At 37.7% G+C, this 12,256-nt stretch overlaps 1 protein-coding gene across 5 annotated transcripts in view; it reads right to left on the bottom strand.

Annotated features, from left to right (window-relative positions):
• The window catches only part of SNAP23 (synaptosome associated protein 23), a 38,962-nt gene that overhangs the window by 2,972 nt on the left and 23,734 nt on the right, over positions 1-12,256 (bottom strand). For all 5 annotated transcript variants that reach the window (XM_072808712.1, XM_072808713.1, XM_072808714.1 and 2 more), the window contains 2 exons: positions 12,126-12,243; positions 1,151-1,309 (listed from right to left, as the gene is read on the bottom strand). In XM_072808712.1, coding sequence (XP_072664813.1) covers positions 1,151-1,309; positions 12,126-12,243 — 277 coding nt within the window. The remainder of the gene's footprint in view (positions 1-1,150; positions 1,310-12,125; positions 12,244-12,256) is intronic.

The raw sequence follows: 12,256 nt of genomic DNA, 5'->3' as shown, positions 1-12,256 counted from the left end.
TAAATAAACCCCCAAGTGACTCATGCACCTTAAGTCTAAAGTATCACTGCTGTAAAACAGGCTGTAAAATTCTGGCTCAAAGGCAAAAAACTGGCATTCTACCTGATTCTGTAAATAAGGTTTTACTTAAATACAGCCATACTCATTTGCTTACGTATTATTTATTGCTGCTTTCACCATAAATCAGAGTTGAGTAGTTGGCAACAGAGACCAGGCTGCAGTCTAAAATATTTACCGTCTAGCCCTTTACTGTTATCCTTATAGGTATCTAGCCAATCCCTAACTCTAGATTTTTTTTTTTTTTGGGGGGGGGGGGGGTGCCAGCATGGAGCCCAACACGGGGCTTGAACTCATGACCCTGAGATCAAAACCTGAGCTGCGATCAAGAGTCAGATGCCTAACTCACTGAGCCATCCAGGCACTCCTATATGATACATTATTTTTTTTATTTATGAATTTATTCATGAGAGACACAGAGAAAGAGAGAGAGGCAGAGACATAGGCAGAGGAAGAAGCAGGCTCCATGCAGGAAGCCCGATGCGGGACTTGATCCCAAGACTCCAGGATCACATCCTGGGCCAAAGGCAGTTGCTCTAATGCTGAGCCACCCAGGTATCCCATACATGATACATTTTATTTTATTTTATTTTGTTAAGATTTTATTTATTTTTAATTTTTTTTAATTTTCATTTATTTATGATAGTCACAGACTGAGAGAGAGAGAGAGAGAGAGAGAGAGAGGCAAAGACACAGGCAGAGGGAGAAGCAGGCTCCATGCACCGGGAGCCCGATGTGGGATTCGATCCTGGGTCTCCAGGATCGCGCCCTGGGCCAAAGACAGGCGCTAAACCGCTGCGCCACCCAGGGATCCCCATGATACATTTTAAAACACATTTTCCTATTTATAGAACTAAAACATGCTTACTTGGGTAATTTTGAAAGTACTGAAAAATATAAAGAAACATTAATCCATCAATGAAAGTCAATAACCACAGTCAACATTTTGTTAGAAGGCAGATTTTAAAATACATTTTCAAATGGAATAAACACTATTTCTGATTGATGAGTTAGGGTTCGTGTTTAACAACACCCACCCTCCTGAGCCATTCATTTAGGAAAGGGGTAAAAACATCAGGAGGAGCTGGCATACCGTTTAATGTATCCACCGCTAACTGCTCCAGTGGCTGGTTGTTGAGGCTGCCCATTTGTCACTCGGCCTGGCTGCTTAGATACTACATTGCTAGGAGAGTTGTCTTCACCATCTCCCCATGTTGCCTTGTAGGCCTTACTGGACTCAAAGTTCTTTGTCCTATATAAGAGTCAGGAGTGTAGAAAGATATGAAAAAGCAAGAGGGAAAAATTGTAATTATTAGTTCTTTTTACCTAGAGGATGACCCTAGCAACCTTAGCATAAAAGCTACCTACAGCTAGATCTAGATTAGCTATACTGTGCTCTGTTGCAATACAATATATGGAAAAAAATGAATTGTGTAAGCCCAATGACATTAAAAATTCTTTTAAAGGTTCAACTATTTCCATGAAATGTTCACTAAGTAGTTAGCAAGTAGTGAACTGCAATTATCTGATTTTCCAGGTTCCCCTAGCCTTTGACAGTCTTCAGAAAAGGAAACAGTGGAAAAAATTCCTCAGGAAAGGTGTTCCGTGATGCCTGATGAGGTTCCTGGAGAGATCTCACAAGTTGATGAGGGATGAAAGAGAAAAAAGGCTGAGTACGCAACACTCAGATCCCAGGTGCCCATTTATTTGAACCAGAGTAGATCCAGCTGATTCAGTTTTTAAAGTTAGAATTTTGCATTAAATTAAAAAACAAACATCATGAAGGAAAGGCATAAGAATTATTTCCAAATTGAACAGCCAATGATAACTATCTGAGACACTCTGGCACCAGTTATAAATTCTTTGATTTAGGGCTTCTTCATTTAAGAGTTTACTTTTCCTCCTTTTAAAAAAATGATCCTAAATCCAGACCTCTTAAAAATAAAAACATATACTTTAGGTGTAACTGATATAGACAAAACCAGAGCTTAACATAGGGATTTACCATTCAAACTGGTAATAATGGCAAGGGCGGGGGGGGGGGAGGGGGGCGGGGAAGGCCTTGTGAAGCAACTTTTAAATGACTGTTACAAAAAAATAACACAAAACTTTTTTACTGATTATTTGGCTAGGTACACTTTTCACTTACACAATTTTAATTTTTTACTTTTCTATAAACAAAAAGTATATAGCTATAATATTGGTCTCTGATTTATTCCACATGTTAATGAGGAAGTTTCCAAACTACAAAAACAGAGGAAAGATTTTTATGAAAACGGTAGCTCCTTTCTTAATAGACATAAGGATTCCTTTTTAGCAAACCTATAATCAGATCTTAAACCTTAATCAGATTACAGAAAGGATATTACTACCTTTTTTTTTTATAAGAGGTACTGAAAAGGTAAATACGTCTATGAACACTGAAGAGCTAATCAAAGTGCCTTTCTTGGTTCCACTTTAAGTGCTCAAAATCAATTTCCTACTTGGGCTACTATGTTTAATTAATTAATCAATTTATTAATAAGCCATGTTAAATCTGTCTTGGAACAAGGTAGGATATACCTTTTTTAAATGAATATTTATATATAATTATCTGTTAGTTTGATGAAACCCATTTTCATGTATATAAGGTTAAGTCTCAGACAAAATTCTAAAGCAGAAGAATCCCAAGTGAATAAAATAAACAGCATATTAGTTTATCAGAAAGTTAATAACCAGATGTATTAATAGAAGTAATAGGGACGCCTGGGTGCTCAGTGGTTGAGTGTCTGCCTCTGGCTCAGGGTGTGATCCCGGAGTTCCGGAATCAAGTCCCACATTGGGCTCCTGTATTGAGCCTGCTTCTCTTCCCTCTGCCTATGTCTCTGGCTCTCTGTGTCTCTCATGACTAAATAAATAAAATCTTAAAAAAAAAAAAAGTAATGTAAATGCAGTTTTTCTAAAAAAAAAATTATTTATTTGAGAGACAGAGAGAACAGAAGGAGAGGGAGAGGAAGAAGCAGACTCCCTGCTGAGCAAAGCCCGATGTGGGGGCTTGATCCTAGGACCCAGAGATCATGACCTGAGCGAAGGCTTAACCACTCAGGTGCCCCGGTAAGTGCAGCTTTTATCAGGATGTCAGATTGTACAACAGGTGAAAGAGTGAGGGCTGGAATTCAAAAGTCACTAAATAAAAGATACTATGTTTCTGAAAGCCATAGACATAAAGAGTAGACTGGGACAGGACTTGCCAGCTCCTGGTCTATCAAGTAATATATATATGCTCCAACCTCCTTCTCAACCTTAAGAGATAAGATTTGAAATTCCTTTAAGTTTTTAGAATTCTTTCTGCTAGAATTAGTTATAGGGAGCTTAGGATGCAAATAAATTGTCTTAACATGATATTATGAATGAGTTTCAATTAAAGCATGGTCTGTGGGCAGCCCGGGTGGCTCAGCAGTTTAGCGCCGCCTTCAACCCAGGGCCTGATTCTGGAGTCCCGGGACTCCTGACCCATGTCAGGCTCCCTGTGTAGAGCCTGCTTCTCCCTCTGCTTGTGTCTCTGCCTCTCTCTCTCTCTCTCACTCTCTCTGTCTCTCATGAATAAATAAATAAAATCTTAAAAAAATAAAATAAAAAAATAAAGCATGGTTTGTGTTATAAACAAAGAATCAGACTGATTATCAAATCCTCCCTTTAAGAGGCCTGAATCCTAGATGTTTTCTAATATCAAGGAGAAATGTACAAAAAGCTGGCTTTGAATTTTTCTTTTTACAGCTTTGCATTGGGTTGTCATGTTTACTTTCAAATGAGTTGGGTAAAAAACCTGCACTTTCTTTGTGCAGTTATAACATGCTCTGCATGTTTATGAAGAGACGCTTTTTTTTTTTATTATTTATGATAGTCACACAGAGAGAGAGAGAGAGGCAGAGACACAGGCAGAAGGAGAAGCAGGCTCCATGCACCGGGAGCCCGACGTGGGATTCGATCCCGGGTCTCCAGGATCGCGCCCTGGGCCAAAGGCAGGCGCCAAACCGCTGTGCCACCCAGGGATCCCGAGACGCTTTTTAAATGGTGTTGATTTTGTATCTTCATCCACACGACAGCTTCATGTCTCTTTTAGCACCTGTACTCTAGGTAATCCCTTCCAGTTTATCCTGCCACTTGTCATTACCCTGGAGTTTGTCCACCAACAAGGGAATACCTTTGAAAGTTTCTTGGTAAGAAATTATCAAGTAGCTGCCTATCTAATAATGATGATGATGATGGTTTTAATCTTGTCTTCTTTCAAGGGTCTTAAAAGCTTTAAAGGTAACATTTCCCAAACCTGACTGGACGCAGGGCAACCTGGAGGCCTTTGAACACACACACAGATGCATAAAAGTTACACTCTGAAAATTCTGCTTTAGTATGTATGGAGTAGAGTCTGGGAATCTTTTATTGCTGTTATTGTCTTATTTAAATTCAAAAGCTCATTTAGCTTCCCAGCCAGGAAAAAGAAACTGTCTAGAGACTTCCAATCTCTTGTAGGAGTATTTTAGTTATTACTCCAATAGTCTACTTTTTTTTTTTTTTTTTGATTCCCCAGCCCCACCCCCTCCAATAGTCTACCTTAGTATTTCTATATTGGGACACTGAGCTATTAATCTGAAGGAAGCAAAACTACACACCAACATTTCCTTTTTCACAAAGGCCACAAGATTTGTAGTATATTGACTTAAATCCCAATCCTAGACCTGTCATTCCATAGCTGTAGAACCTTAAGCAGACTTCTATCACTGAGCATCCTTTTTCTTATATGTAAAACTAAGATAAAATAACAATACTGTTCTAATATTTTACAGGGCTATTTTACTTTACAGGGCTGTGAAAAAATTCTACTGATAATGGGTATAAATTGCTTTGAAAAGCATTAGTCAAATATTTTTATTCTTTGGTTTTAACCTCAACCTGATCCTTAACAGTTCATGTCTCTTAGTGCAGGGATTACCAAATGGCATGTTTACTCTTCTGGCCCATTAACGCTCACTAGCTTTGAGATCTACAGGTAGCTGAATACATTTGGAAGATGGCTACATAAAAAGACATCTAAGCCCAGGTTGTTTTGGCCTACAATAAGAAAGAAATGACTCTGACCTGCGACTGAACTCTTTTGCTTAATGAAATTTACAGCCCTTCTGGAAGAAATTAGACTTCATGATAAAATGCTTAAGCAAATTTGTGATTGAATTGTTATTAAGAATGCCACCTGGAAAAAAAAAAAAAAGAATGCCACCTGGATGGGATCCCTGGGTGGCGCAACGGTTTAGCGCCTGCCTTTGGCCCAGAGCGCGATCCTAGAGACCCGGGATCAAATCCCACGTCGGGCTCCCGGTGCATGAGCCTGCTTCTCCCTCTGCCTGTGTCTCTGCCTCTCTCTCTCTCTCTCTCTGTGACTGTCATAAATAAATAAAAATTAAAAAAAAAAAAAAAAAAAGAATGCCACTTGGAAAGTTAGATTTATCCTGTCAATTTTGAGGAGTCTAATAATCATTACCATTTTTCAATATAAATATCTCATTCAAAAATGGCAAGATTGAAATAAGAATTTGAAATATCGTTTAATCAAGAAGCTGCTGAAAAGCAGAAAACGAGTATTAAGATATGATCACAGGGTGCCTGGGTGGCTCAGTTGGATAAGCATCCGATTCTTGATCTCAGCTCAGGTCTGATCTCAGGGTCTTAAATTCAAGACCTGCACCGAGTTCCATGCCCAGCTTACTTAAAAAATAAATTAAAATGGAAAACAGTTTAAAAAATTAAAAACAGATATGATCATGGTAATTTTAATAATTTATTGAGCTTTGGTTGTCAACATTAATAATAACTGAATAAAAATAGTAAAAAGAAAACCCAATATTAGCTATAATTCTTTCGTAACAGGGAGAATGAGCACGAGTGTGTGTGTGTGTATGTGTGTGTTGGGTGATTATGCTACATGAGAGAAGAAAAAAGAGGGCAAGAAACAAAGGGTAAAAAATCAAATGTTTAATTTTCTAACCTTTACCGTGGTCTTCACAGTTCCTATTATGATCCAAAATTAAGGAGTCGAACATTATACTAAACAGTAGGCAGACTACAGGGTTAATTTTCATAAAATATTAAGATTAGTTAGCTCTGTATTAATTCAACATGAAACCAGAGCAAGCTAACACATGATAATAGGAATTACAGAGCAGATTAAGAGGGAAACTCAGATAAGGTATTTGAAAGCAAGAATAAAGTAACGTTTTAAGTTTATATCCCACATTGTTCCAAATGGTATTCAAGATGACTAGCTTGGCAATTAATTCCAATTTGGTAGTGGCCTAAGTTATGGAGAATCCAAATCATTAGAAGCAACTCTTTAATAGGAAAAACCTTGATTCTGGAACCAGAAAGGCACAGGGAAATAACAGAAGATAGGATGCTGCAATCGAAGTCCTATGGAGAGATATAGATTTAGCCTGAATTCCCTTACCTTTGATCAGAACTAGGATGAAGCAATTCTCTATAAAGATCAACTTAATTAAAACTTCTTAAGAAACTTCAGGGGTGTTTTCATTTTTATAATCTTAAATGTTATTTAGCAAAAACTTAGTTGTCAGAGCTATCAGTCAAAGGGTGGCATTATAAATTAAGAACATTCTGTCAAGTCCATCTTTTGGCATACGGCACCCAGAACAAACTCACTTTACATTACACACCACAGCACAATATTAAAGACAGTTTCCACCATTCACAAAATCCATGCACATGCACAGAAAAGCCTTTGAAGCATCACCTTTAGATAGCAGATTAACAGCCCAAACTGCGCCACAAGACTGCATCTTAAAGTTCCCTTTGATCAGTTATTGAGCTCGGCTCCTGACGTTAAATCTTCATTTTTAGTAAGCAGATTAGAAAGGAAGAGATTAATTAAGAAAATGAAATGCAGAAAAGAGTGAATGCCAGTCAAACAGAAGTTTAGAATTCTAAAAACATAATGCATTTAAATTCCTGCCCAGTTTCATAGAAACGAACATCTGAGAATCTAGATAAAAAGAACAATAGGAAAGTGATTTAAACCACAGCACACTTCATTTTTCCTAAAAATGTCTGGATGATGATATTCTTTCCTAAAATTATGAAAATTAGTATGAAGAGAAGGTAAAAACTAATGGAGAGATTCTAAAATTTCTTCATTCTTTCCTGGTGATTACAGAATTCTCCTAATTATTTGTTATATACTTTATTTACATTTAATTAAGAAAAATATTTTTACACGTCTAACTCTCTCATCAGTCAACAAGTTTCTTAAGAACATTCAATCAGCAAGTATTTATTGAATACCTACTATGTATCAGGTACCATGTCACGTACACAAAAGAATAGAGTAATGACAAATGAAACAGTTTCAGAGCCATGCCTTACTCATCTTTGTATCTCCAGTGAGTAGGATGGGGGGAACTCCAATGATGACTAAAATATAATTTATCATTTATTTTAACAATCAGAGCTGATTTGTATCTCAATATGACATAAGACTTGAATAGAAAAAATCTGTAGTACCAATTTTGAACTTCTCTAATAAGTGGTCCAGAAATACAAATCTGTCTTCAAATCATGTGTTTGCCATTATAAGTACACATCAAAGAGAAGCAAGTTCAGACAGAAGAATACCTTGTCTGAGAATAGTTACACTGGGACACCAGAGAGTTTACTCTTCTGAGACTTCTCATTTTAAGTCTGCTTCCTTTTAAACTCTTGTTAATTAGTTTAACAATTAGAATGACAATTTATCAAAGTTACTGTCAAAGATAACAGAATTTTTAAAAAGGATCTGTGCTATCTGTGCTATGGTTCAAATAGTAGCAGGCTAACAATGACACCTATTCACAATCTTGAAGTTTAATCCTGGTAGTCTGTTTAAATTGATAGTCCTCTAAAAAGAATCAGCTAGGGCAGCGCCGGTGGCTCAGCGGTTTAGCGCCGCCTTCAGCCCAGGGTGTGATCCTGGAGACCCGGGATAGAGTCTATCTATCGGCCTTTTGGCTAAAATCAAGTGTAGTATCCGTATCGGGCTCCCTGCATGGAGCCTGCTTCTCCCTCTGCCTGTGTCTCTGCTTCTCTCTCTCCTCTCTGTGTATTCTCATGAATAAAGAAATAAAATCTTTGAAAAAAAAATAAAAAATAAAAATAAAAAGAATCAACATAGTTAAAATTCCCTTCTCATACAGGGTTCTGTTAAGTAATGCAATTTCCACGTCTGTTTTGTTTGCTAACTTGGCTTCAATGCAATACTACTAACCAAAAGAAATCTCAAAGAACAAATCTACTCAAGACATTTCCTATATAGCAATACATCTAACAACAGTGACAACAAAAAATTCTTTTCCTGTCAAAGTCAAGCAATGAGGCTTCTAGTTAAAAGCTGAGACTCTGCCTGTTTTTGAATCTCAGCTCTTCCATTTCTAGTTAAACCTCTTTGTGCCTGCTTCCCCACATGTAAAATGGTGGTAAGAAGAAAATCTATCTCATATTAAGGTTATGATTAGGATTACATTTAAAGTGCTGAGAATAGGGCAGCCCAGGTGGCTCAGCGGTTTAGCACTGCCTTGAGCCCAGGGCGTGATCCTGGAGTCCCGAGATCGAGTCCCACATCAGCCTGTCTGCATGGAGCCTGCTTCTCCCTCTGCCTATGTCTCTGCCTCTCTCTCTTTCTCTGTGTCTCTCATGAATAAATGAATAAAATCTTAAAAAAAAATAAAGTGCTAAGAATAATAAGAGTCTACATTAATATATAGGCCCAAAAATCTCATCTAAACCCTTAGATGTAAGACATTTTGAGCAGTACCACAAAATCAATAAATACATGAATATTTTTGTAGTGAAACAAACTAACATTTACACTAAGTGTGATAAAGATTATATATAAATTTTTTTTTTAATTTTTATTTATTTGTGATAGTCACACAGAGAGAGAGAGAGAATGAGGCAGAGACACAGGCAGAGGGAGAAGCAGGCTCCATGCACCGGGAGCCCGACGTGGGATTCGATCCCGGGTCTCCAGGATCGCGCCCTGGGCCAAAGGCAGGCGCCAAACTGCTGCGCCACCCAGGGATCCCTAAAGATTATATATAAATAGCTTCACTTCATGTTACATTTTTATAGCCTAATTAATGAGTTGTGGCACATTATGGGGAAAAAAAAACCCCAAACCTAAATGCTTGGTTTTCAGAGTTTTTCAGATTTCTAAATGGCAGATAAGAGATTGTAAACCTGGGTTTTTATTACTATCAGAATTAATACTAGCCTTACATGATCCAGCGTCTGCCTTTGAGAAGCTCATGTTATGGCTATTTATACGATAAGCCTAACTAAAACCTGGATTAGTAGATAAAATTAGAAAGATCAAGACACTGGCAGGAATAATACTAGATAGAGCTGAGGATAAGGATACCATATAGGCCAATGAGTCAATGTTATAAAGAAGAGATAGGCACAAGGAAGGCATTAAAATCTGACATCTTGAAACTGGAATATCACTCTCGCTTCAGGGAACAACTGTTCTCTTATAGAAGCCCCTTGATTCCATCTGTTAAGAAGTGCCTTCTTCTCTACCTACTGAGAAAGGGTTCAGCTGAGGTGAGAGGCTGCAGACTGCCTCAGAGTCATACTCTATCTTCTCTCCCACGAGTGTCCCAGAAAATCCTGCGTTTGCTTGGCTGGGGTATATGAAGTGAAATAGTAATACTTACTAATAATTAATACTTCTGTCGTTCCATTTCCCACTTTCTAAGATACTAGAACATCTGAGGATTTACTGCTTTTCCTGTTTATCAACTCCTGACTCAAAAACCCGTGATTTTGCTCTTTTTTGCTCTTTGTTTTAGGGAGGACTTCTTCAGCCTTGCTCATCTCCTAATACATAATCTCAGGGAAATTCATTTGATTTTTTTCTCCTCTACACTTTCAAAAGGGCACATAGAGCACAGAAGAAAAGCACAAGTTTGTAAAACATAGTTAAAGAATTTAGATTTAAAAATCTGTGCATTTCTAACTTGTTTGCTTAAGGTAATCTGCTAAACCCTGATTGACAAGTCATAGTCATTTAAAAATGCACTTTCAGAGAGTCAACCAAGGTCTAAACAGGCCAACAAATTTGTCTTAGAATAGAAAGCCAGTGAACAAGACCAGGAAGAACACTGTCAAATTTTAACTTGTTATGCTCAAAACAGACACTAGAGTTGACCAATAAGCAACTTAGTTCTATTTTCTCTTGTAGATATGGCACAGAGAATGCTGTCACATGAAAACACCTATCTAAAAGTATAAAAATAGGGCAGCCCCGGTGGCGCAGCGGTTTAGTGCCGCCTGCAGCCCGGGGTGTGATCCTGGAGACCCGGGATCGAGTCCCACATTGGGCTTCCTGCATGGAGCCTGCTTCTCCCTCTGCCTGTGTCTCTGCCTCTCTCTTCGCTCTCTCTCTGAATGAATAAATAAGTAAATCTTTAGAAAAATAAATAAATAAAAGTATAAAAATATAGCAAAAGTTCCTCTATCCCTAACTCCTTTGAGAGGTAAAAATGCAGAGTATGTAAACCTTTGTATCAAATTCTTGGTTTAAAATACCAGCTGAGGGAACCCTGGGTGGCGCAGCAGTTTAGCGCCTGCCTTTGGCCCAGGGCGCGATCCTGGAGACCCGGGATCGAATGCCACGTCGGGCTCCCGGTGCATGGAGCCTGCTTCTCCCTCTCCCTCTGCCTATGTCTCTGCCTCTCTCTCTCTCTCTCTCTCTGTATGACTATCATAAATAAATAAAAATTAAAAAAATAAAAAAATAAAATAAAATACCAGCTGAGACAACAACTATATGAACAAATGTTTATGAAGCTCTTAAAAAATGAATGCTCTTAGCAGTAAGGATGGTCATTCAATCTCCAGACGTTGTCACTTCAACTAAAGGGAAAGTTCAAAGCCGTTATTTTGTTAATAACAGACGGAAGGGAAGATAATGGTTTACTGCCTTAGCTCAAACCTCATCTTGATTGAAATACATAAAATATTTGTCAACAACATGGAGTTTGGTTTATCAAAGAATAAGTAGGGAATTTAAATATTCATAATGGAGTCACCAAAAAGAATAAATCTGTCAATCATAATCTTATACACTATACACAAAAAGTCTGAAGACTTTTCATCTCCTAGTTTACTAGAAACTTCAAATTTTCAGAGACTTCTTTGATTCTTTCTTCATGTTTGACATACTATCAGTTACTTTAAAATAAATTCCCTTGACTTATACCTTTTTCTCTAATCTCAATAATAATGCCTCACCTCACCAGCCTAGATTACAAAAGGTTCCTAACTAGTGCAGTTATGTAATACAATCCATCAACCCCTTAGTCTGCCTACTTATGTCTATTTTTCACTTCTTATCTATATGAATCATGTAGCTCAGTTAAGTCAAGCTCCTCTGTCATTTCTATTTACATTAGGAAATGCCCCTCTGGTTCTTCCATGTCCATCCAAATCCTTGTAATCTGAGTCCAGTGCAAGTCCTCTCTCTCCTGTAATATTTCTCCAAACCAAATTTTACCAGTTCTGTTTCCTTAGCTTTTGCTGACATATGACCTAGCTCTACATTTATATATTTTTCTACTGTTTTGCTATTCTTCCTCATATATCCAACTACATGGTAGGCCTTTTGAAGACAGGATCCAAGTCCTTTACTCCCTTTGGCCATTCCTAATGTGCCTACCACATATGTATTTTTGTTAGTATTCTTTGTTAGAAAGGAAAAGACACTAATTCCATCCTGCTGTATATTACCCAGGTATATTTCCTATATTTCCTGTATTATTAAAAAATGAAATTGGGACTTGATCCAAGGACTGACCAAATTTAAGCCGTGGTTTTTGGTGAACATGCCCATTTACACGAAAAGCTTGATCTGCCTGAAGGAAAAACAGCTTAAATTTATCTAACAAAGTTCCTTATTTAGGCCCAGTCATACTTTTGACTTTTCTGGAGGGTGAGGGGGGATGCTCTCACTTTAATTTTAAAAAAGTCTTGATTTCTCAACTCACCTATTACATGGACAGACACAAAGGCCACAGCACTTGTTGAGTTCCGTTAAAGTCTTCTCTGCCTCTCTCATGTCTTTATTTATTTGGTCCATGCCTTCTTCTATGCGGTTTAGTTGCTCTGAGAATAAGTT

Source organism: Canis lupus, chromosome 32, assembly GCF_048164855.1.
Source record: "Canis lupus baileyi chromosome 32, mCanLup2.hap1, whole genome shotgun sequence".
In the NCBI taxonomy this organism is placed as follows: Eukaryota; Metazoa; Chordata; class Mammalia; order Carnivora; family Canidae; genus Canis; species Canis lupus.
Note: the sequence above shows the minus strand (reverse complement) of the source record. Positions and strands in the feature narration are given on the sequence as shown.